Source organism: Rhopilema esculentum, chromosome 7 (assembly GCF_057945365.1).
Source record: "Rhopilema esculentum isolate cy_ngs chromosome 7, ASM5794536v1, whole genome shotgun sequence".
NCBI lineage: Eukaryota > Metazoa > Cnidaria > Scyphozoa > Rhizostomeae > Rhizostomatidae > Rhopilema > Rhopilema esculentum.
In genome coordinates, this window is record NC_142821.1 from 6,135,991 (window position 1) to 6,161,033 (window position 25,043).

At 36.7% G+C, this 25,043-nt stretch overlaps 2 protein-coding genes across 3 annotated transcripts; both read right to left on the bottom strand.

Moving 5' to 3' along the window:
* Positions 1–3,239: 3,239 nt before the first annotated feature.
* Positions 3,240–6,275, bottom strand: LOC135683198 (uncharacterized). The gene is made up of 6 exons (XM_065198390.2): positions 6,115–6,275; positions 5,580–5,747; positions 5,046–5,304; positions 4,342–4,750; positions 3,934–4,177; positions 3,240–3,475 (listed from the first exon to the last, which is right to left on the bottom strand). Exons 1-6 carry the CDS (start codon positions 6,173–6,175, stop codon positions 3,303–3,305), a joined length of 1,314 nt encoding a protein of 437 aa, XP_065054462.2. The 5' UTR covers positions 6,176–6,275; the 3' UTR covers positions 3,240–3,302.
* Positions 6,276–7,680: 1,405 nt separating this feature from the next.
* On the bottom strand, positions 7,681–24,653 carry LOC135683197 (P2X purinoceptor 4). 2 transcript variants are annotated; one of them, XM_065198388.2, is made up of 13 exons: positions 24,478–24,652; positions 22,973–23,138; positions 21,225–21,372; positions 20,452–20,569; positions 19,672–19,758; positions 19,085–19,226; positions 18,748–18,833; positions 17,566–17,610; positions 16,726–16,816; positions 13,629–13,694; positions 11,112–11,210; positions 10,666–10,766; positions 7,681–8,258 (listed from the first exon to the last, which is right to left on the bottom strand). In XM_065198388.2, exons 1-12 carry the CDS (start codon positions 24,618–24,620, stop codon positions 10,674–10,676), a joined length of 1,284 nt encoding a protein of 427 aa, XP_065054460.1. In that variant the 5' UTR covers positions 24,621–24,652; the 3' UTR covers positions 7,681–8,258; positions 10,666–10,673. The 2 variants fall into 2 exon arrangements, with proteins under 2 accessions (XP_065054460.1, XP_065054461.1); XM_065198389.2 differs by lacking the exon at positions 7,681–8,258 and adding an exon at positions 8,658–9,490 and having other exon boundaries at positions 24,478–24,653.
* Between the last annotated feature and the right edge of the window lie 390 nt (positions 24,654–25,043).

A 25,043-nucleotide genomic window follows, 5' to 3' on the forward strand; every position in this document is an offset into this window, starting at 1 on the left:
TTGTATGTAGTTGTTCCTATAAAGGTAGGTAGCATTTAGGTAGCATGTTCGTAGCAAGTAGGTATCTTGTACGTGGTTGTACATAGTTGTAAATAGTTGTACGTAGCTTGAACAAATTGGGTCGTAGCTTGTACGTAGCATGTAAATATCATGTACATAGTTTGAACGTAGTTGTACGTAGCTTGTAAGAAGTTGTTCGTGGCATGTACGTAGCTTGTACGAAGTTGTGCGTAGCATGTGGGTAGTATGTACGTAGTTCGTAGGTAGCGCATATGTAGTTGTTCGTAGCTTTTACATAGTATGTAGATAGCATGTACGTAGTTTAACGCACCTTGTACGTATTTGGTAGTAGCTTGAACGTAGCATGTAGGTATCGTGTACGTAGCTAATACGTAGTTGTTAGTAGCATGTAGGTAGCATGTAGGTACAATCATTGCCAAAAGTACTTGGAGCACCAAGCAATTTGCGTTTTGTGTTTTTATTTTTTCAATTCTTTTCCCGGATACTCCTATTTCTACACCCTCTTCCCCCCGAAACAATGTTGATAATTTAGAAAATTATCACAAAAGAAACGCAAAAGAAAATACTTCCTAAAATCCTCAGCTGTTTCGTAGAAAACCAACATGTTCCGCGGGGGAGAGGGGGGTGATTGATTTTGACCTTGGAAATTGACGTCGGTGTTCCAAGACTTTTGGCAGGGACTGTAGCATGTATTTAGCATGTACGTTATTAGTAGCTTTTACGCACCTTGTAAGTTGCTGCACGTAGCATGTGAGTGGCATATGGGTAGTATGTACGTAGTTTGTACGTAGGTGTAGGTAGTTGTACGTAATTGTATGTAGCTTATGCGTAGCATGTAGGGATCCTGTACGTAGTTGTACGTAGCTTGTACGTAGTTGTTCGTAGCTTGTACGTAGCATGTAGGGATCCTGTACGTAGTTGTACGTAGCTTGTACGTAGCATGAAGTAATCTTGTACGTAGTTGTACGTAGCTCATACGTAGTTGTACGTAGCTTGTACGTAGTTGTACGTAATATGTATGTGGCTTGTACGCAGCATGTAGGGATCCTGTATTGTAGTTGTATGTGGCTTGTACGCAGCATGTAGGGATCCTGTATGTAGTTGAACGTAGCTTGTACGTATTTGTACGTAGCATGTACATAGTTTGTACGTAGTTGTTCATAGCATGTATGTAGCTTGTACGTAGTTGTATGTAGCTTGTACGTAGTTGTACGTAGCTTGTACATAGCATGTAGGGATCTTGTACGTAGTTGTATGTGGCGTGTAAGTAGCATGTAGGTATCTTGCATGTAGTTGTACGTAGCTTGTACGTAGCATGTAGGAATCTTGTACTTAGTTTTACGTAGCTTTTACGTATTTTTTTGTAGCTTGTACATAGCATGTAGGTAACTTGCTGCCTACAAGCTACGTACATGCATGCAGGTGATCCCGGGCATTTTCATACTTTGCTGTGTCGTAATATGCCCAAGATCTGTTACTTTCGACGAATATGGAGTTTATAACATATTGGTGGATGCTGGATAGTATTCTAAGCAAATTGTCATGAGAATATAAGACTTCTCTTAACCAAAATGAAATCTTTGGATAAATGAACCATGCAGCCAAAAATAAAGCTCATTAACAGATTAGTGAATAGACGTGGTTTAAAATCCATGGCCAGTTCTGCAACACTGTCAGCCGCAGAATAAACATTTCAAGGTCACATTTCTTTGGGTATTCAACTGTCAAATTTGACTACAATGCATCCCTACAAAAGATTATTTATGTTCTGTTTATGAGGAAATTGTCTTTCCAAGGTCCAATAACATTGTATCTCACCTTTGCCAAGTAGAGAGTGGTTACATAAATTGCTGCGGTGTGAGCACCTATCATTTACAGTACAATCCACAAGCGCCTGTTCCAGTTTTTAGTTTATTAGTACCCCATTCCGTAATAATACACTTTCATCCTTCTAAACCAGTAGCAGTGGGTTCTTAAAAATGTCAATCAAATGTAAATTGCAGTAGTACAGTCGCCTGGTGCAGGTAGGATACCCCATTCCTCGAACACCAATATTGTCAAAAAATTCGGGAATTTCGCTAGATTTGGAATCTTAAGACATCTCTGGATGACAAAATCCTTTGGAATTGGCTATTATCATCAGACACTTGACAAAACTCCATAGAGTGGTTTTCTAAAACCATGATAAACTGGCTTTCGTTGCAGGTAACTGTGATTTTCTTTATTTGCGACTAGCCAGCTCTGTATTGCCATCACACTTAAGATTATTTTGCAGCGAGCACTTTGATACCCTTTGATATTTTTGACACAGAGAAAAAGGTCTGAAAATGGCTTCAAAAACTTTAAAATTTTGTGCCGCCAAACAATTTTTCACAGAAAAAATCATAGCAGTCGCGCTATTAAGATCAGATTGTCAAATTTATCAAATCGCTGATTAATACGGTTTTTCAAATAAAAAACCTGTTCAAATTCAGCCTCATGAATCACTGATGCGGAGAAACGCCTATTGTATATCCAAATAAACCTAAAGCAAAAGCTAAAACAAATTCGATAAATCTGGTCTTCTGAACGCAGCTGAAAGGCTCCTGTCAACTAGTACCGCAAACGATTCGCACCTGATCACAACCGGGCACTTGCCTTACTGGTCAATTTTCAACACAGATTTCAGATATTTTCAACAACGGTTTTAAACTGCTAACGGGTCACCATATGAAGTTAGCACTGACAGTTGCAAGTTTTAAAGGCATTTGACATGCATAAGTACAGCGAATCCAAAAATAAACTCGATCAGAGCACGCGCGTTTGAAAGGAATTTGAAACTACTCACGTTAAACCACCCTAGCGTCTCGCCGATTGGCAGAAAGGCGGAAATTTTTCACATGTTTTCTCTGGGCGTAAATCAATTGGTCAACACATGAGGGTCAAGTTGCTATAAGCCACTTCTATCTGTGTCGAATGCCTTCAATGCATACAAAATAGCTTGGGAGCTATTGTTCTGATTTCAGATGGGGCTGTCGAAAAAAACGAAAAATCGCTGTAGCTTGCGACTCTTATGCTGTAATTTTCTATTTAGGTTTGCTATGGTGGCGTAACCACGTCCGCAATATGATCAAAAAAGAAACCTTTTCGGTATAAATTCTAGTAAGGGAGCCAATCTTCAAATCTCCACAAAATTCGGAAAGTGAGCGTCAAGATAAGTCGGAACAAAATGTAACTACTTCTACAATCTCTCGTTGCAATTTATTCAATGGCAATTAAAAAATTGTCATCTACACGAACGATTAACTGCAGTTAACATTTGCTGGCCAATCACAATACTTGCGTACGTCGTTCCACTTCAGGCCTCCAGGGCAGCTTCGTAGATGGGCAATGCCCCCATGACAAATAAAGAACTTGGAACAATCTGTGGGATGAGCGTAGTGGCCATCTTGCAAATTAGTGCAGGAAACCGAGGCTAGAATAAGACGTATAAGATGAACTACAAACGAAACACACGGTAGATCGCCGTATAGAAAAAAGAAAAAGGGCAAGAAAGGTGGTCGAGGAAAAATTTATAACAGCTTTATGATTGGTGATTGCTACCTAAAAATTTGTGTAAATCTTTCGTCCAGAATGTTCATGGAGATACTTCTGTTTAAAAAAATTAACACAGAAGATCTACCAAAATTAGAATTTTTACTCCCGGGGTTGTGACATTTCAAACCCCTTCCTAACCTTTAGAATTTGTGAATAAGAAAATTTGAGAGTTGACAACAAATCTAAGTCGGTATTCCAATTCACTTAAATTGGGTAAAAAAAGTTAGAGAATTGACTCACTTTAGAAACTAAATAATAGAACAAAACAAGGTTTTTGATATAGGTTGGATAAAGGGACTCAAAATGTTGACAGTTTTGTTCCCTTTTATCACTTACAAGGTTTAGTAGGTGGTACAGGTGGCGGCTGTGTGACAGGTACAGAATCAGTCGTTACTGGTCCAGGTCCTGGAGTATCAGGGGGCAGTGTCTGAGGGGAGCCAGTTGGATTCGGGGGCACGACGCCACTGTTCATGATTTCGACGATGTTCTGACTGTACGGTTTCCCATTGATGATGTTGTTTTGATCAAATCCAGCATCCCAAAGCATGAATCCCCCAAACCGTGGCTCGTCCTTTAACCTCTACAAAGGAAATCATTTGTTACTGCATGGATAGGAATCCTTCGTTTTTCATGGTAAGTGGGTAACATTTAAAACCATTGGGCAAAACGGGTTTTAGCTGGAAAGAGACACTTGAATAAGGAGACAACGAGCACGAAGATACTTTGCAACCGGATAACACTTACATTGAATATATCAGAAACTTCTTTCAATGGTCTGTAATTTGCAGCATTGCCTGAGCCACCAACTTTAGCAGGCATTCCAACAAATATCATCGGTCCACTTGGCTTACTATCCATTGAAAATTTAAGCCATTTTGCCACATTTTCATAGAAAACTCTCTGATTCCCAGTATGACACCAATTGTTGTAGAACTGAACATAAACTTCATCAAATTCATATCCAACATCTCCCAGCGCCTTACCTGGACGTGGCCCCAGAAATCCATCAGGGAAAGGACACTGGGGTGCAGCACCAATTATGTATTTTCGAGAAGAATCTGTGTTCATTAGCTTTCGTATTTCCTTTACAAAGGCCGTATAGCCTGTGGAGAGTCCTCCCTCAATGTCCAGGTCAACACCATCAAGAACAGCCCTGCGAGACACCAAAATTCTATAGTTTAACGACAGATTTCTTTGCTTTTTGGCCTTGAATTTTGTTTACGTAGATCAAATTGAGCAAAAAGTAATTTTAGCCGTATTTTCTGAAACTTAAACCGCATCTTCTATTTTTTGGAAAGATGATTTCACGGCCTTTATTCAGGATAATAAGTAATATGAGCTGCAGCCTATTAAATGTGAAGAATATTTAAAAACCATCCCTGAATCATCGAATAATGTGCATTGAGGAAGGAGGAGGGGGGAGGTGCAAAGCGAAGAGCAGATTGTACCTTCCAAAAGGCCTTAGGCTTTGTTTGTTGTTACCTCCAAGGAAAAGATGCCAGATCGTATGAGCATATTCCTTGGCTTTGCTGTCACTGACGAATCCATAGCTGCCACTGGCTCCGCCCATTGACAACAAAACTTGCTTTCCTCTCCTTTGGCATTCAGAAATTCCAGCTTCGATTAGGGGGCACCGCAAAAGAGATGGGTATTCAGGACTGACTGGGTCTTCACAATGAAATGCAAAATTCAAACCTGGCATGTTATCTAGAAGAAGAAGAAACGTAAACCAACCGAGAGGAAAATTCTGAACTGGCAGTTTCAAATAAAATCTAGGTGACAAAAAGTATGCTTCAGTTAATGACGTAACATATATATGAATAACGTTTGCTCTTTACCAATTTCTTGGTTATGTATCGCACTTGACCATTAGAGTGTGTATATTATCCTATATCACAAACGTTAGTCCAACCAGCCCTATGAATGGCGCTTAAATAAAACAAATCACTTAATCGATTCATCAAAAATTGCTTTAAATGCACCTTTGTTTCTTCTGTCGAAGAAGATATGATTGAAGGCCAGCACAACTACATCATAGCTATGGCTCTTGCAAAAGTAATCAAGTTCCTTTTCCCATCGTTCTCTTTCTTTGTGGATTCCATAAACACCATTTTGTCCCCAATACGCCACCATCTTGTACCTTTTAGCATCTGGTTGTTCAAACAAGAATTTGGTTGATAAGACACTGTTAATCAACTTACTATAGTGCCTTAATCAAACATTTTAAAAATCTGACTTTCAAAAGTACATAGGCACCTTCAAAGTTTCGATGTTATGTCCAGTATATTTTCGTTTATACTTTTATTAAGCTTACTTGAAAGTTATGCAGTATTATTTTACATAGGGTTTTTATGCCATGTATGGTCTTAAATTGCAAAAAACTGTAGCTATCTTGGTACTTATATGGGGAAGGAAAGGTTTTGAAATTGACAGAAAGACAAGGTTAGGTCTTATATCCAAAGTTTGATTATTTCATTCAGCATATACTATAATTACTAATGAATGAAAGTACATCACCTGCGGAAGAAAAGACACAGAAGGCTGCAAAGGCAGCGAGAAACGCTACCCTCATATCCATGCTGTTCCTTGATTGTACCAGCTTGTCGTGCGATGTATAAACTGAGAAAGCTGTTCAAGTTGATCAAAACATGAACTGTTTCTAAAGAGCAAACGTATTGTCTTTAAGGCAAGTCAGCTGAGTCATGCCAGTGCTCTTGCCGCTTCTATTGCCGATCAACAAAAATGTACAAAAATTAGAAGTATCATTCACCATATAAGATGAACCCATAGCGTATGCACTGCATTTTTAGTGGGAGCTGAGTACAGTACTTCATTTAAACAGGATTTTCGAAGACGAACACATTGTTATGTGCATACAACTGAGCAAAGATTGTGGCCATAATCAATGATCGAAGCTTTAGGGCGAAGAGCACTTTCTAGGAGAGGGCTGGTCAAAGATGAAATTTTGACAGGTGAAATTTTGAGTAGTGATTTATGTGCAACTGGATAGAATGTTACAGTGACAAAAAATAAGATTGGCAGTAATCAGATTGACTACCATATAAATCTAAAGAGCGTATAAACGAAGAATAACGATTTCTCCCACTAACATCCCAAATAAAGTAATGATAGTGACACCAGCATGTTAGTTTTCTAAGGGTTTAAATTTTTGCCCGTTTTTCTCTGAAAGCCCGTCGAAATACTAATATCAAGATGAAATAATAGAACTTTTTTTAATATTTTCAAAAGTTCTATTTATTTTATCTTGCTATAATTTTGTAAAAAAAAATTTTTGCGCATCATCAACGAGACAACGCGTTGCTGATGTCGAGACACGGGGCCCATGTGGGGTACAAACTCGATTAGCTGAGCATTGCTTTGAAACACATCAAGCGTTGGGATGAGGCTTCCACTGCTCAGGATGAGATTTTAGTGACGTCATTTCTCAGTTGTTCCCATGTCCCTTTGTCAAGCTATCATTGCAACTTTGTTATCAAATCATTGTATTTTCTTTTTGAAACGTTTTTAAGATACCTGTCGAGTTGGTGTGGTATTTATATCGTGCAACACAAATTGTTGCCCACAAAAAAACAATGAAAATAGTGCAGAAAAAGAATGGAAAACAGAGTCACAGAATAGGAAATAGGGAGAAGGGGAACTCCTGCCTATCGGGTGAAGCCTGAAAAATCTTGCGCATGCGTTAACTTATACGAGGCTTAGCATGTATCTGTCGAGGAAATTTTAAAAAAAGAATGAAAGTAGACAACTTTATTTGAGACGAAATGCGCCATGATGGTGAAAAAATTCAATTATGTATCATATTTTGTTTATATCTGATTAATTAATGATAACTTGTCATGGCTAAGTTTGTCTAATGAAATCAAGGTTAAAGGGGAATTTAGGAATTCTATTGTTGACTCAGGCTTCAAAAACAACAAAGGAACCGACGAGAGTTACCCTTCTGCCTATTTCCTATTCTGTGACAGAGTTTCAATCAAATGCTAGAAACCTGGGATGTAACGGGCCAAGTATGATTCTGTCTACTCTGCTTATCACAACTAGACTGACCAGAAGAGAAGACGATTTTTGATAGTTGTATTTGATCATCATATTTTACTTAAATGTTGTTTTAATTCATTATATTCATCTCATTCGTAAAAAAATAATTAAATTTAAAATGATTTGGTATTGTAATTTGTTAATTAATATAATGTTTATCAATAGCGCTGGCTTAAATCGTTACATTTCAACTTTCATATATCAATTACATCTTTTGTCAAAATTTTTAAAGATTTCTCGCAAAAATTGCATGCCACTAAAATTAGTACATTTAAAATATTAGTTCTGTGCATAATGTTTACAATAAAGATTAATACAAATTTCTGTCTGCAACGCTTAGGAAAATATTATTGAAGTGGTGATTCTAGTCCAATATACAAGTGGTGATATCGTAAAACTTTATCAATAAAGTGCAATATTTTACTAGATAATATCAATAACATTACGCAAGATATTGTTCACGAACAAACAGGTATCCAGGCAACAGAATACGAGCAATATTCCAGTTTCTAGGGTTACCAGACCAAAGCACATCAATGTTTCTTACACATGTCACTTCTAGACAGCAAACTGCTGCATTCATCCTTTGAAAATCTTGTTCCCTATTATGAAATGCGTATGAAAAATGTGATTCTCCTAAAAAGGCCAATTTTTATAAAGGCGACTTTAGGATTACGGTCAAAAAAATTTCTTTTGAATGAGCAATTGGAACCGGTTCTATGCAAAAACAGTGCAGGGTCATAGTCCCACTCAGTTAGGTTTTTTATCATAAATTATTGAATGTGGCATGAGTAGGTTGTTCCTATCGGCTGTGAAGTAGGCATAACTAACACATAAGACCTTGACAGGCCACCAGGTGGTTGAAGCTTTTCATTAAATTAGGTAGAATCTTCTTGATAATCCAATTTTAACTCAAGTGGTTTCATCAAAGATAATTAACTGGTCAGATGGTAAAACTTCTCCTTTAGGTGGTGACATTCTTTTGTGACATTTTTATTCAATATTCTTATTCAATTGTCATGTGTATGCTGCAAAACACCTAATCTACTTGTTCTGGAGGCAGTGGTATTGAATGTAACCTCCAAAAAAAGACACCTCTTAGCATTATAACAAATTATCTCATGAAACATCTTTTTCCTACAAGTATGCCCTTTAGAAATAACCTCAAGACAACAACAACAACTGCCCTTCAACAAACAGTCCTGGCTCTACATCAGACAATAGCTCTTTCTCTCTCAGTTTGCGGTTTCAATGTAATCAAGACGGTTTCAATGTCTCCAGAACGATGAAAAGAACAACCATTGGCAAAAAATGGAAGGGGGGGGGTGTGGGACACAGTTATGACTAAGTGCTGACAAAGTTATGCTTCTTTTACAGTAGGGCATTTCCAAAGCGACCCAACAGGACAACTTTCTTGAATTTCAACAAGGAAATACTTTCAACACACAGTCAAATTCGCCTAAATCGGTTCTCTTCAAAATTTGTCCAACTTAAATGCATGCATGAAAAACCGAAAATCTGACATTTCATAATCATTTCATTCATGACAAAGTAAATATTCTATGCTATCAAATACAGTATAAAAAATATAGATACATCATCACGTGAACAAAGTTGCTAATATTATTTATGCCACTGCAGTATCTTAAGAGAGCCATTGACGTAGTGTTCTGTAGTAATATATTGGCTTTTTTCGTGAAAGTCAGACTAATGTGATGCTACTTTCACAGGGGGCCTAAGAAAGGTCATTAAGCAAATATCCAACTTTTAAAATCCGGTTTATGCGATGAAAATCGATAGCATTGATGCCAAATGAATGCAACTGTGACTGTTCCTTCCCACATAAAAAAAATGAAATAAACCATACATCTCATGCTTAGAAAAAACTGGCTTTTGTTACTGTGGGAACTTTTCACAAACGGGTTGTAGCAGGCAACGGTGTTTTAAACACTTGAACAAGACTGATTTGACTTGTAATGTCTCGACAGAATCATTTTCCACGACTGTGTCATAAAACTTAACTGACTTGAATCCACCTGTAAAGGCAACGCAAGCCATAGCTACCAGAAGCGACGAGATTCTTATACGAACACGAGGAAAGGACGCGAGCTAATTTCGCTTTAAGGCTATTGCTTGTGCAAATGTTGAAGTTGAAAAGGTTTTGACAAAAACAGCTCCATTTAATTGAAGACGTGGTTTTGACAACAGATTTTATGATAAAATCTGTCTGAGTCACAAGTATGACCACAAATTCCTTGTTGATTCTAAGCCAACCATTTCATCTTTTATCCAAAACACTTAGTTAAAGAATTACAAGGAAAAACTGTCGTTAAATTCAAGGAGACACAAAAACTGGACTTGACCTATTTGAAAGACTTTTATTTGTCTGGCCTGGGATCTGAACTGGATGCCTCGTTTTCAAACGATATCATCTGATGACATCAAATGTTGCTCAAGAGAAATAATCATTGCAAAAAAGGACTGTGACTAAAAACAGCTGTTATTTTCAATCTGTACGTTCTTGGTCTGTTGAATACAGGACACGAGAATTGGACGAGTGCAACATGACATCACCCTGTTCTATAGCACTTTAAAGACGTAAACTAGATAAGAAAATAACCAGCTTTCATTGTAGCCTTAACAAAGGGTGACAACTTTGATGATGATGATGTCATTGATGACGTCATTGAAATTATCGATCATTGAAAATTATTGATCAAGTATTTTATAAAATAAATAACGAAAGCTTTTCCATCTCTGGCTTACTTCTCAGATAAGGGTAGAAAATGGCAGTATAGGAAGAGCAGCTCTCCTCCCACTTCTGAATAGCTAAACAATTATAGCTAAACAGCAAGTTCAACAAGGGTTGAAAAACTTGGACAGAGATTTAATACTTAAAACATAGTCTTTTTCTGTTATCAGGCGAATTGAAATTACATCAGCGGGATTCCAGTTAACATCCTACTGATGATTGGCCTAATCAAGACGTGTGATTTGCAAAAAATTTACCTGTTTTTTTAGTCGGGATCATTTTCATCTTCAACTTTTTGGTATGCAAACTCACTAACATTCGCGCCTTTGTTTAGATCGCCATCATCATCAGTGTCAGTCTAAAATAGAATCATAATGTCTGGATACTTCCCATTTAATGATAATTTCAATTATTGTCCTTATCATTAAAAGTACTTTGAATAAAGAAAATTATCAAAAATATGTTGATGAAAAAACCAGTCTTCATGACGCAAATAAAAGTCAAAGAATGAATAGAGCATGCTAGTGGTTGAATAAACAAAAAAGCGATAATTGCTAGAACAAATCTTCAACATTTTACTTAATAATACTTAAGCACTAGAGCATACTTAAGCTTTTATTAAGCAATGCATTGGAAAATAAGTTGATAAAATGGCATTGGGAAAGAAAAAGATTGATATTTATATATAAGACTTGATATTTACTGGCTCATCTCCATCCACTACTTTGTGATATTTGTGACTTCTATACACTTGTCTATCTTTAAGACAATACAGAACGATGATATCGCACCAAATTGTTGCCTAGAAAGAAAAAATGTCAAGGAGTGACCTGCTATCTTTTCAATCCATAACTTAAATAAAAAAGTTGGAGCATTATATTTAGAGACAATGTTCATTAACAAATATATGTGTTAGGTATACGCCAACATTGGATGAAATGACTATAATTTTCCACAGTATGATAATAAATCAAAGCACTTTAGAGTGCAAGAGTTCTAAAGCAATTTAAATATAAACAGGATATAGACGTGTTGGTTGCGATTTGTTACAAGAGATTCTCATAAGAAAAGTTTAAACGCTTTCATGAAAGAATGAATAAAAACATCAAACTGTCAGAAAAGTAGGTCACTCGCTCCATCTCAGGCTTAAACCCTTACTCGTGCATACGGTGACAATAATCAAGTTTTCTGCTAAAACACTGTAGTTTAAACTCATCTTTATCACAATATTTCTTGGAGTCACAGGTTTCAAACTTTGTTTTTTGCTAGGCACCCTATTACTTATTGCTGTGTACATCTTGTGGTATAAATGATTGCTTCTGGGAGAAGGTTAATGCTTAGTGTTTTAGTGAAGTACATACGTTTATGAAACCACGGGCCCCCCTCCCACCCCCTCTAAACTTTTCGAGTGGTGCTGTCATCATTTCTAAACATGGCATGTAAAGCTGAATTCACACTGGACGCGTCACGGCACGGCGCGTCATGACGCTGACCAAATATGGTTAGCATTTTCGGCAGCTATGCGCACGAAGCGCATTTTTTCAGCCACGCGTCACCGAGCATCAAAGTTAATCCTTGTAAAAATTTCAGATCTTTAATGAATGCTTGAAGAGAATCATTTTCCTGTCAAAACATTGGCCAACCTCTCGAACCAAAATGTCGAAGAAACCGCACGAAACTAATTGAAGTACATATAATACCTCATTTTTTGGCCAAGATGCTGTTTTTGATATATTAGCTTCAGATTACCGTTTCATCCGTTTCTGTAGCAAACTTAAATGTCCGGCTTGATTTTGCAATGCAAGAAATACAGTACAACTTGTCGAGAATTTTGCAAGTTTGCTGTGTACTGCATTGGAAGACATAAAACGCGCCGCTCGATGACGCATCGTATGTTAAAGTACATAAGTATGAAAAAGTACATAACACGACGCTCGATGACGCTCAGTGATGCGCTGCGACGCGTCCAGTGTGAATTCAGCTTAAGCCAGGAGCATAGCCCTTTCATATAGACAAAAACTGCTTAAATCCTCCAAAGCCAAATTCATTTTGCTGCTGGCATTTTCATAAGGCAAATAGCTAATCGCCGTGCCTCACCAGATTGTCTCAGCACCATACCATAAAACCGCAGCAGCAAACTATTTGCAATTTTTGTGATATTTTGGTGAAATAGAGCGAATTAGTCGGACTTCTTTCTAGCTGGCTTTGGTCAGGGTATAGGTGCTTGTTTAATACAATTAATCAAAAAGGAGGTTTAGGTTTTCATAGAAGTGGCCCGATTGAGGAAACCTCAAACTTGAATAGTTGTGAAGTAATGATCCTTTGTGCACATCAGTTTCACAAAGTAAACAAGAAGTGAAGAAGGAGCCTAATCACAAAGAGTGCATAAGATTATCTCAAATTATTCTGCTCAATGTAACCCTTTCTCCATATACCAGATTTTCGAAACTTTATTTCTGTTTGGCATGCTTCGACAGGACATGAATGGGGAATAAAAGCGTCCCTTTCCTCCACTAGCTTACAGGTCCAGCCTTACCCGACTGGTACCACCTGGCAGGGTTCCCTAGCTCAGGGCTACGAGCGATGGCCAACGGCTAACTCGGCGGGAGACCGGCAAGGAGGGCGGATGAGCTACAACTCCAGGGGTCAACGGCTTTGGACGGAAGAACTCCTGAAAAGAGGGATGGTGTCCCTTTAAAAAACACTGTAGAGGTGGTTCTGGGGGCCCATCTCTACTATTAGCCCCTTAGTTTTATCTACGACCATGACAACAAACCAAAACTCAGATTTTGATATTCTGAAGATAGGGATAGTTGGAGGGTCATGGTAGCCAACCTTCTGATAGAAGAAGGTACCTGATGATGATGATTTCAGTTTGAACTAATATTTTGGGCTTATAATAGCTAAGCATTTCAACTGAGGAAACCAATTTACCCTTCAAAAGCCTCTCTACTCAAGTCAACGCAATAATAAAGACTGTGGTTTTGTGTTCCAAACAATATCGACCCGCAAATTACTTTTAACGACTTTATTCTATTTTAAAATGAATAATTTCCAATAAAACAGGCAATTTTACCGACCAAATGACGATTTTTTGTGAGCAAACTGAAGATATATCAACCAATTCATGATAAACTGGGGGTGTCACATAACCCACATCCCCGCTGGCTGAGCCCCTGAGTGACTAGAATAATTTATTAAAGATGAGTGTCAAACTTACAATGCTAAGAAGGGCAAGACCAGAACCAAGATTGAGAAAAAGTGGTACAGGGCTGAACTTGCCTGCCTGAAAAAAACATAAAACTAGTTAGCATTCATGTCTTCAAACATAAAGTTGACTTTAAACAGTAATTATCATGAATGCTAATTTGAAAAAAATACGTTCCTTAACACAATAAAACTGTAGCATTTGAAAAGGTAAAATTTCAAAATAATAAGAATTAGTGTCATTTTCGTGAATCTATATAAATAAAGAAAATCCATTACATAGGAATTTGTGTTATAGAAAATCCATTACAAGGAGAAACTATTGATACACAACTGGCTTACAGACTCCTTCTTAAAATGTTTAATCATACTTTAATTATACCGGAAAACCGGAAATTGGATCAATTTTGAGCTGCAGGCTGTGCAATCCATACAAGGTTTCGCTGCCAGCAAGTTCTATTAAAGGAGGCGAGGCTAGCTCTTACGTTGGTCCAACTTGCATGCAGAACTTTGCGTACCCGGGGAGCCAGATGTGTCGAATGAAAATCGAAATGGAGGACAGGCGCAAAGTTAGCATAAACCACGATATTCAAATAGGTGGGACATGATCTTTCCGATGTACAGGTTAAGAACATTTGTATACATTATCTGCCCGGCTCCTTAAGATGCAAAGGAACTTTAAGCAAGAATAGGAAATAATAGACTCAACGAAGCAAAAAATTATCAAAAAACTCCTCCTTTAGGCACTAGGTCAAAGAGGCAAAGAAGAAAAGCCACCCCGCTCCAAGACGCACCAGTAGATTCCCGTTTACTAACGCGATTCTGAACACCCAGGTCTATAGCTAACTGAAAATGCCCATCACAATGTCTCCGGGCTCGGGTGGTGCTTGTCGTAACCACAGCCTGGTCTATTATGGCCTCATTGACAACTAAGCAGTTTGCGGCATCTTGAAGTAACAAGCTTAGAAGTTGCTCTTACCAGAAAGTATGCAAAACGGATTTCATGGGAGGATTTGAAAAAAACCATAAGTTCAGATGAAATCTGAACTCCAGAGTTTGAGAAGTAATCTGTCTAAGGCAGTAGACCATCATTTCTCGTTAAAAGAGGTAGCTTCAAATAGACGTTTGGTGGAACTAAAATAAAATCACCAAGAAATAAAGCCCCTTGAATGACCAGCCCTGGATTGATTATGGTTGACACTGTTGCTTAAAAATTTGCATCTTATCCTTTCATATTCTATTCGAATGAGGACTCAAAAAACAATGAAGAAAATTCGTTAGTTCACGAGGTGTTGGAGTAATAGGGCTTTAAAAATATTTTCAAAATGACTTATTGCTGACGGGGAGAGTAGAATAGGCAGCGATTGGCTGCAAACCCGTAGCCAGGCCGGTGGAGTAGGGGAGGCAAACTCCCAATGTCCAACGCAGGCGATGTTCAAGGTGAAGTCTTCTTTAGGAGTGGGTTAGAGAGTTAGTGGAAAAAAGACGCAAAAAAGTTTTAGAATGTCTTCAGCAATCAAACAAGTTTCTCTCTCTTTCCTAATCAGCTAGAACATTTTCAAATGTTATGTCTTCCATCAAGATCTTATTTTCAAACGCCAGGCATGCACAATTGCACTCGCACTCTCGGTCCGCTAAGATCTTCGCTGAGGGGAATCTAACCTTATTAATGTCATTTGAAACTTTTTGCTGCATATGGATGAGAGTCTCGTATTCTAGAAAATAAGATAAACGAAGCGAAAAAGCTTCCTAGTCTCTCGTAAAGCTGTGTTGACTGATGCAAACCTTCTGTTGAATTCCACCTCATTCAGCTGCGACGATTCTTGAAGCTTTGTGACTCACTGACGGAGACTGCTCGGCTTGGTACTAACAAAACCATCAAATTGCTTGGGAACAAGGGCTCTTCTTTGCTGAACGTTGCCGACCTCAGTGCATTTGATTGCTTTTGCTGAATCAGCAACCAATGTCGCGCATGGAACATCAGAACTCAATCCAGTTTACACATCGTTCCTTGAGGTCTTCTCTCACTTCTCTATTACAGACAGCGCTGTGATAAGATTGTGATTGGAAGGTTGAAGCTGTCTCACAATTATGTATATTCGCCTTAGAATGTCCATCAGCATACAGTTTACAAAAATTAACATCCAATTGTCATCATCTTGTTCTAGCTGGAGCAGCAATCAATTGGCCAAGCCATGGTCTTCAATGTTTAATATCCATGATCTTAATTTCCAGCGCTTGTTTTTGTACTCTTATTCAATAATATTATAGGCTAACGCAAGAAATAAATGTTTTCTGACAAAACAGAACAGAACATTCCCATTTCGACAACTACTGATTTCGACAACTACTGATTAGTGCAATGCATATCTATATACTACAGTATATTGTCCCCGAAACTGTTTTTGTCTATGGGGGATCAAATAAAACAGCATCTTCCTTCCACCATAAAAAACGCTCCTCAAAAGGGAACAGCCCCCTCGGTCTTGCAGATCTAACAGTACAACTAAAATCTGCGATTCTTCTATCGGGCAGCATTTACTGGAAAACCCAGATTGTGCAAAAACCTATTATGTCAACATGTTCAGATTATTGGCATAGCCCGATCGTCGTTCCATTTAGCGGTTTTGGAATCTATCTGAATAATCATGAAAAAGCTATATTGTGTAGACAGAAGGAGTTCGTTTTCACCTTGGGACTCCATTGGCATCACAAGGTTAAAACGAACTTGGCAAGCAGCACTGATTGGGCAACCTCGACAGTCATGTGCTGGCGTTTCTGAATGGCCTATTTCGATCCACAACTGGATATATATATTTCCTAACGTAGAGTTTCCGATCTATGTTCTGATGCTTCATACTCTAAAGAGTCTCCGACGAAATGCTTTAGTACGACTCAAAATGTTTTTGTTTTTGAAGCCATTTTTTTAGTAAAATAGTGCTTTATTTTTCATGCTAAAATTTGTTCAAAAAGCATGTCGCATCCATACTCCCACTCTATAATCGCGATACGAAAAAATTGTTACCACCGTAGCCGATCAGTTCTTTTCTCGTCAATAGTCAAACAAAATCATTTTAAACCAAATGAATCAATCTTCTAGTGCCACTTACCCTACCGTTTACGAGCACTTCGAATTTAATTCCGTAGGCTTTATATAGAATTCGATGCTGCTTGTTATTTTCCACGTAGTACTGAGCGAATCTATGAGACAGAATACGAAAAGCTGCGATAAGATACCAGAAGATACGATAAGAAACGATAAGATACGATAAGATACGACAAGATATGTTAAGTTCCACGAACGTTCAGGATGGTTAGCTATATTAGAAATCTTATGGAGTATTAACCAGTTTATGGCCTTTTCAGAATATAGAGCTCCTCTTTTTTGCTCTAGAAAGAAAATGTTTAATATCAGGTATATAATACAACATTACAGTGATGTTTGCAGAATATACATTATATAAAATCTGCGAAAAACATTTAATTTCAGTTTAAAGGACCAAAAGCATACAATAATACCCAGTACTTAATTAATAATGAACTACGAGGTTCTCAATGGGGCAAAACTTGTTTTAATCCTAAAGAAACGAATGCTTAGAATACTTTAAATAACATTTTTTCTACTTTCGAATCAAACCGAATATGTGAATTTTCTGTTTTAGAAAGACGTCGCAATACATATCACCAAATAACCCGTGTCTGCGCTACAAGTCAACCATGAATTCCACAAAGAAGACAGAAAGAAAGACAGAAAAGGTTTAATGGGAACAGATCTAATAGATTTCAGACCAGAATATAATAACAGATATGCAGGGCATTTCAAAGAGGGTTAAGGAAGAAGGAGTCTTACAATTAGGATAAGGCTGGTTAGTTTCCTGTAATTAGTTGAATTAAGCATGTGAAAAAATATTCGATAAATGTATGGAAATGTTACAGGTGATATCGCATACCTGAAATTAAACCCGGATGCTATTGGTGCATGTGGGTCGTCTATCCTGAAAGCCAATTTTGGATAATGTTAACATTAATTGCGAGATTAACACCGATCCTTTGAGGTTACCGATTGTAAAAACACAAAATAGGATCAACTTTGAAGCAAATCTAAGCTTGAAGCCAACAGTTAAACAAAAGGAACATACAAGCCCTAAGATAATAGCTCGGAGTAATATACTTGTTTCTACCTAAAAGTTATCTAAGGAAAAAAAACATACAAAAGATCGTGAAAGATGACTCAGTGTTGGAAGGATCGCAGTCCTGGGATTGGGATTTAATTCTTTTGTTCCAAACAATATGCTTTTGATCAATTGTTCTGATCATGTATTTTGGCATATAAACTCGCGTGTGATGCTGACGAATGTGAAGTTTAATGTGAGATGAAATAGAAATAGAAAGGGGTGGTTTGATTATGCATAATACTAATCATTTTATAAAAATCTTTCAGTTATGAAATGCGAGTCTTTTCCAACACAAACCCTTCTTCCCAACACTTAAAGTTTCATGACAAAACCTTAAATTGAAATCTATGCCTACATTTCTTTATTTCAAAAACATAAATAAATATATGAGCAGAAAAACAGCCATAGCGGTATACAAAACGCCCTCATCTCTTATTAAATTAGAACAACAATTATCAAAAACATAACTGCGATATGCATGAAATCAGCATCTGAATCAAAAGAAATGTTGACTCATTTAACTTTTGACAAGGTAAAATTAAACGTTTGATCATTGGATGAAGTACGTAGTATAATTACATCTTTTGCAACAGAAATAATTATTCACTGCTTTCTAGAAATAATTATATTATATTCTAAAAATTTGTATACAGACCAAATGAAGGCTTATATCTAGTATATATTTACAAAAAAATCGCAAAATCTATTTCAGTAAAATTGTGGCTTTGTCAAATTCAATCCACAGCAAACAGAACAGTAATAGCTCTTAAAAATCGTTAAACTAGATTGAAGATGTTAAGAAAAGGTCGTTTTATAACTTCAACTCATGGCAAAAGATCTGTAATAACTAGATTGAAGTTGTTCAGAAGTTTTTTTGTGGGTAACTTATAGACTCAGCGTCCGTCAAGTGAGGCAGTAGCGAAACAGAGGCTCATGGAGTAAGTCTAGGTAACTCACCTCTTGAAGGAATACTGTGGTCGGCACTTATCCTCACTTACATCCAGGTTACATTCCCATTTTATTTGAATAGCAACTATGCCTCCCTGTTTAACAAAGTAACAAAAAGAAATGCTGTTAAACAAGAATAGACTGTAGAGAACTTAGAGAAAGGAAATATTGCAACAGTTAAGACCAAATCTTTATACATAGGTAGGCAAAAGATTTTAAGAATTTTGCTACAATTGGGCCTTTGGGTCCATCAGTTTTCAACTATTTCTCATTCAAGAAGGGGGCGCAGCTTACGATTCTGTGGCCCGATTAGATTTATTCTAAAACACATAAAAAATATCATCACCTTGTAAGCAATATCATTGAAATCATATCCAGCATCGCTTACAATTGTACCGAGCTTGAAAATCGGACAAAACGGATCACTTTCATGATGATAATTGCAGCTTTTTAAGTATGTTGTGTTGTTCTGGCTTATTATATTTCTCCTGCGGAACGCAAAAATAAGATCAGAGAATATGCGGAAAAACATCATCATGTCATTTTCAAGCCTCATCTGATTAGAACCTGAAAAGATTTAGATGTTAATGAGTAATTTAGACGAGTCATATAGTTAGCTCAAAGATCATCCCTCTTCTATCAATAAAGCCTTGAATGAAATTTCTAGAAAGCTTTAAACTGATTTAATAGGAATTATCACTAACATTTCTATATACATTCATCTTTATCAAACCCATCTATAAAACAGAATACTGTCAAATTAATACAGACCTAAACTGTCTTTTCGAAACACAAGACCTTTCATACATAAAGCTTGTCTAATCGATGAGATTGTGTTAACTTTGCTTCCAAAAGTAGATTTATCTAAAGTGATAGTTTAAGCATGTATAGATCATTGCTACGAGCATCATTAGCATCATACGGTAAAATCACCTTGCAAATCCAAACTTTGGAAATGTCACTTGATTCTTTATTAATACGGTAAAATTTACTGCTGATTGAAGCAGTGGATCTCCTTTTCTAAAAAACGAACAAAGAAAATGTATTTACAGAACAAAAATTTTTGTGACAATTGTGACACTGTGGTACAAAAATTCTCAAGAATTGCAATTTATTACATGAATATGGTTTGTATGATCTTTATTTCAAAAATAAATAGAGCAAATTCTGCATCTCAAATGACTGAATATTTGAGTTTAAAAGAAGCGTGTACAACTCTGCCTAAACGACTTCAAGCAATATATGACAGACCAGAAAACAAAATCTTAACTAATTACGACCAGGCATGTTAAGGCCTAAACGAGTATCATTGCCAGTCGAATGTAAATCAACTACAAATTTGAGTAATAATGCAGGACAAGCTCATAACAATTGCCTGATGATCGCATAAAGCGTTAAATTTGCAACTTATTACTGTCCTTTCTATACAAAGCGCATCCAGCTCTGCCTATACGGCATCGAGCAATATATGACAGACCAGTGAAATGGTAACTTTCATTAACTTATGGCAGCAGACTTTAAAACTCATTATTGATTAAATTCCCTTCGCAAGGTAAGCTGGCATGCTATAGCGGTTTCTCAAAAGATAACCATGATATTATAAATGGGAGTCGAGATGGCCCTAGGGCCCTAGATAGACACGCAAAATGAAAGGTTACATGCTTAGTGCAATTAAAACAAAAAAATAAACAGAAAAGAGTTAGAGATAATTACTTGAAGCCATGACCAGGCATTGGAAGAACGTCAAGTTCAACAGGACACCAGCCATAGATCTGACAAACATAGGCAGTTATATTTTGATCTGACTGCACACACTTCCCAGTTTTTACACCTATGTGATGAGAAAAAATATCTACTATATATACCTCCTGTGTATTAATAAAAATATCAGAAATATAGATACCATCTTCCAATTTTATTCATCATCAAGCATAATTCGTTAAAAACTGTAGCTAGTAACAAATTCCAAAATTTCTTTTTCGCACAGTCAAGTTTCCATCATGGATGCGAAATAATCATAATAATATTATTCTATTATTGCATGCATTCAGAATTATTCTAGTTCACCAGCGAGGAAGATTCAAAATGGAAATAATGGGAAGGCTGCTGTAGCTGTAGCAAAACCACTCTACAGTCTCCAAAAGAATGCTTCAAACAAAATAGACAAAATAAAGAAAGCAAGAAACAACGCAATGCACATTAAAGCTCAAATTTTGTAGCATGTCTGTTTCAAGATCTTCCATAAACAAGTTAGCATAAAAATACCCCATTTTGTACCCATACGTTGTAATGTTCTGTCTGGATCTAAATATAAATGTCAAATCTTGATTGGCTACAGAAGCTATCAACATTATAAAAATCCTCTACCGATTAAACCAATGAGATTTTGAGGAGATTTCAATATAAATAACGATAATTGTTACCAAATAATAAACAAAATAGGATTATTTCATACAGATCTCAGCTTACAAAGAAGCATATCATACCATTCCCATTGGCAACTGCCTCCCCTTCTCTGCAATCTGAATCGCGCTGACAATAAACATCTTCAAATCTTGGATCTTCTGGGCATCTACCTCTTGTCTGGTTTGGAGTTATTATCATATTTGTCATGACAAAAAATTCATTGTTTTCCTGGAATCAATGGATAAATAACTATATCAGCTGCTGAGGCAAAATTCCAATAACATGGAAAAATTGAAATTACAAGTAGAACTTGTGAGTCAGATAAGCTACCACCAGCAATGCAAAACATTATGGATAACATTCAACCTATGCACATTTCAACCTTAGACAATTCAAATCTCCAGTCTAATTTTATACAAAAAGCTTCTCAAATTGAGCATTATTGACAAGCTTAAGCAAGGTATAAAAATTCTATATATGATATAATACAGGTCAACCTTGGAAAGGCGTGCGATCAAACATGCACACCTTGGCACTCAGAGTTACCCCCTTACAGTAAACATTCTTAGGATCTGTTTCAAGCAGTAACGTTTTCATTTCATTAAGTATTTAGTTTCCTGATTGGACACAAAATTTCTGCCTGCTTAAATGTTACCATTTTCATTTCGTCTTCGATTTGGGGCTCTGTTGATATGAGAACGCTGTAATGCCCAGAACGTTATACTGCAGAGAGTTTGCCTTTGTTTATGGTATCTGCACAGCAGCATTTTCATGTGGCATTGGATTAAACTGTTTACATGAGAAAAGAGATGTATCAGATTGATTTTATCCCACATTACAGCGTTTTCATTTTGAAAGGCGAAAACATTTTGAACCATATCAGATTAGTTTTTGTGTAAAAAGAAGACCAATCCAGTATGAAACCCATTGATATGAAATGAAAACAGTATCGTGCAAACAGGGCCCCATTCACTGCCTCATCTACAAAGAGGAAAATGCCTGCTTTTCTGCATTCACACTGCTCACAGAAACGGAATAAAAAATGTTTGTTTTTGTAGTTTTTTGCACTCACACTGCTTCCGTTTTTGTAAATCTTTTTGGAGAGTTTTCAAAACATTTTTTTTGTGCTTACGCATTGATCCAATGCGCTTGCAAAAAACTTAATTAAGAGGATATCCACTTTTGATAGCATTTCAAAAACCCTCTGTTTTTTGTGTCATTTTTGTGCTTTCTATTTGAAAAAAGAAAATATATACCTTTGTGTAAAATAAATAATTTAAAAGTCGACAAAAACTTCAAATGTTGTACTTTCAATAAATGTTCATCAATACTTTATTATGCTTAAATAGAAATAGCACCCCATTGCACCCCTTGATTCGCCAGGGAGTGCAATTGACTAAAAGCCTGAAATTTATTTCTGGTTTGGCCTGAAATATGAAAAGAATGAGAAAACAGAGATAATAAGACTTTAAAATATCATAGCCCCTGATGATGGGGGACCAGAAGGTAATGATCAGCCTACTTTTTGCAAAACAAAATAGTTTTTGCAAAATTGTTTGTTACAAGTCTACAATTTCCCCTACCCCCTCCAATTTTTAACTTGAGCTGGAGTCTATCGATAATTATAAAATCAGTGTGTTGTTAATATGAACAAATTTTCAAGAACCCTTCACATCAATAACACCAAAGATGATAACAAATCACACAAGGAATCATAGCTAATCAAATAAATTTGTTATTATGCTTGATGTGAATATTGAGCAATGCACATTTTCTATTTCATGACAACAAAAGTGACAATAGAGAAATTACTTGCATGATCACATACCTGTGGAGGAATAACATAGTCTGCAGAGTCAAAAATGTGCATTCCATTTAAAAGAGGAGACTCAAAAGTACTGAAGTTAGCAAGGGCAACACCCTTCAGCTTAGTTGTCACAGCACTGAGAGACTGATCAAACTCCTGGTAACCCTTCTTCCATATGATTGCATACCTGAAATAAAAATCAGAAATTTCAAAAATCGTGAAAACAATTTTTAAACAAAAAATTACCACAAAGAAACAAGAACCCAAGGCAACAAGCCACACCAATTGCCCCTAATTTCTTTTTATTTGCACTGAATATTATAAAGCATTTAGACTGAAACAATACATGTGACCATCAATATCAACAAGCATGAAAATTGAAAAATTAACAGTTCAGCCAGTTTTTTGGCACAACAGATGACCTGCTATTCTGCACCAAATTGCCTGGTTTGATCCAATCCCTCCTAGAACTGCTACTTCTTGAGTTTTTTTTGCAACCTTTCACTAAGTAGCATTTATCTATTTCTTTATTCGTTTACCAATATTAAAGCATAACACTTCTTCCGCAATAACCATTTAACAGCCTTTACATGATTTGTATTTTCAAAATCAAATATAAACAAAAAGTAATACATGCTGCTCTAGAAAGTGGTCTGGAGTCAAAAGTTTTAGATGTGAGGATGTCTCTTGGTTAAGTTGGTGGACTGCAGATCTAGTCTGTGACTGTAGTTCCAGGTAAAGCAATCATGAGGTGTGGTCCCATAGAGGGGAAGGAACAGGACACTGCTCAATAAGCACATCTTTGCAGTGTCCTAAAACCTACCACTGAATAATAGTTAGAATACTACCACTGAATTTTCAAATTAGAGCTGTCAATTTGTTATCTTCATATTTGCAAAAATGGACAATAGAACTGTAATCTTCTCATTGAAGTTATTCTGCGTCAAAAACTTCATGTTGTTTGGACAGACAGGACACAAACTACACAGAATTTAAAATTTGATATTTCCTATACATTTCACTGGACTGACTATTCTGTAGAAATATCTAAATACAAAATGTAGTACCTTGCAACTTGACTGTCAAAACAACATGAAATTTTTAATATAAACTAATTTCAGTTGATTTCAAATCTGAGGTAGATTTTTGAGATGCAAAATAGATCACGACAACTTGGAAACGAAATTTTTGATATTGAGAGATATAATTAATTTTCTTTTCTTCTGCAGAATTCTAAATTTTTGAGCCATGGGTCTATAACATTCAATTAACATGTACAAGATTGTTTTTTGTGAGTTTGTCGGGCCAATTCAGTTACTCCATTCATTTATTGGTATTATAATAAATACTTTTACAAATCTTCAACATAGCACAGAAAAGGGCCTGTTATTGCTTATATAACATGACAGTTCTCGACAAGATCTTGCGTCTGCAAGAGCATACAAAATATATGCATGCGGGCAAAATCGTGTGAAATCAGTGCACATGACTCATTCCTGGGACCCTTCAGAATCAACGCAACTTACCCAATTACGTATCCTAAAATTGCAAGCTGGACAAGTCTGTGCAAAAATCCAACCTTCTTATTCTTTATTGTAACGATTTTGATAGTTTCATACGAAAGAAGGGTATCCAAAATCTTTGTCCCTATTCCTTCCTTCGCCACCATCTTTCCTGAATATTTTGCAAGTTTTGTAGGTGATTCCACCATGTGTTGTTGTTGCTCCAAAAATTGGGTCCCAGCCCCTCTGAATTTCCCGCCAAGATTCCCGATTTTTCAAACGGGGAAGTAACCTCGTTGCGTTCGTCGTCATGTTGCCAGTGGCTGATTTAAGGGGGCCAACTAGGGCGCCTCTTTTTTTAGAAATTATGGAAGTCTGGCGCCCCTTTTGGAGAACAAGAATCAGGTAAAAAAGTAACTTGTTTATTCTGAAAATGAATAGATTTCTTTTAGAACGTGAATAGAGGGACTTCCGTCAGCAATTAGGGTCGGAAATATTTGTGTATACAGCGTACTCTTGTTACCAACTTCTGAAAATTTCTTAGCCCCAATTACCAACTGTCCCTCCTTTAAATTTGCTCTGAACCCGCC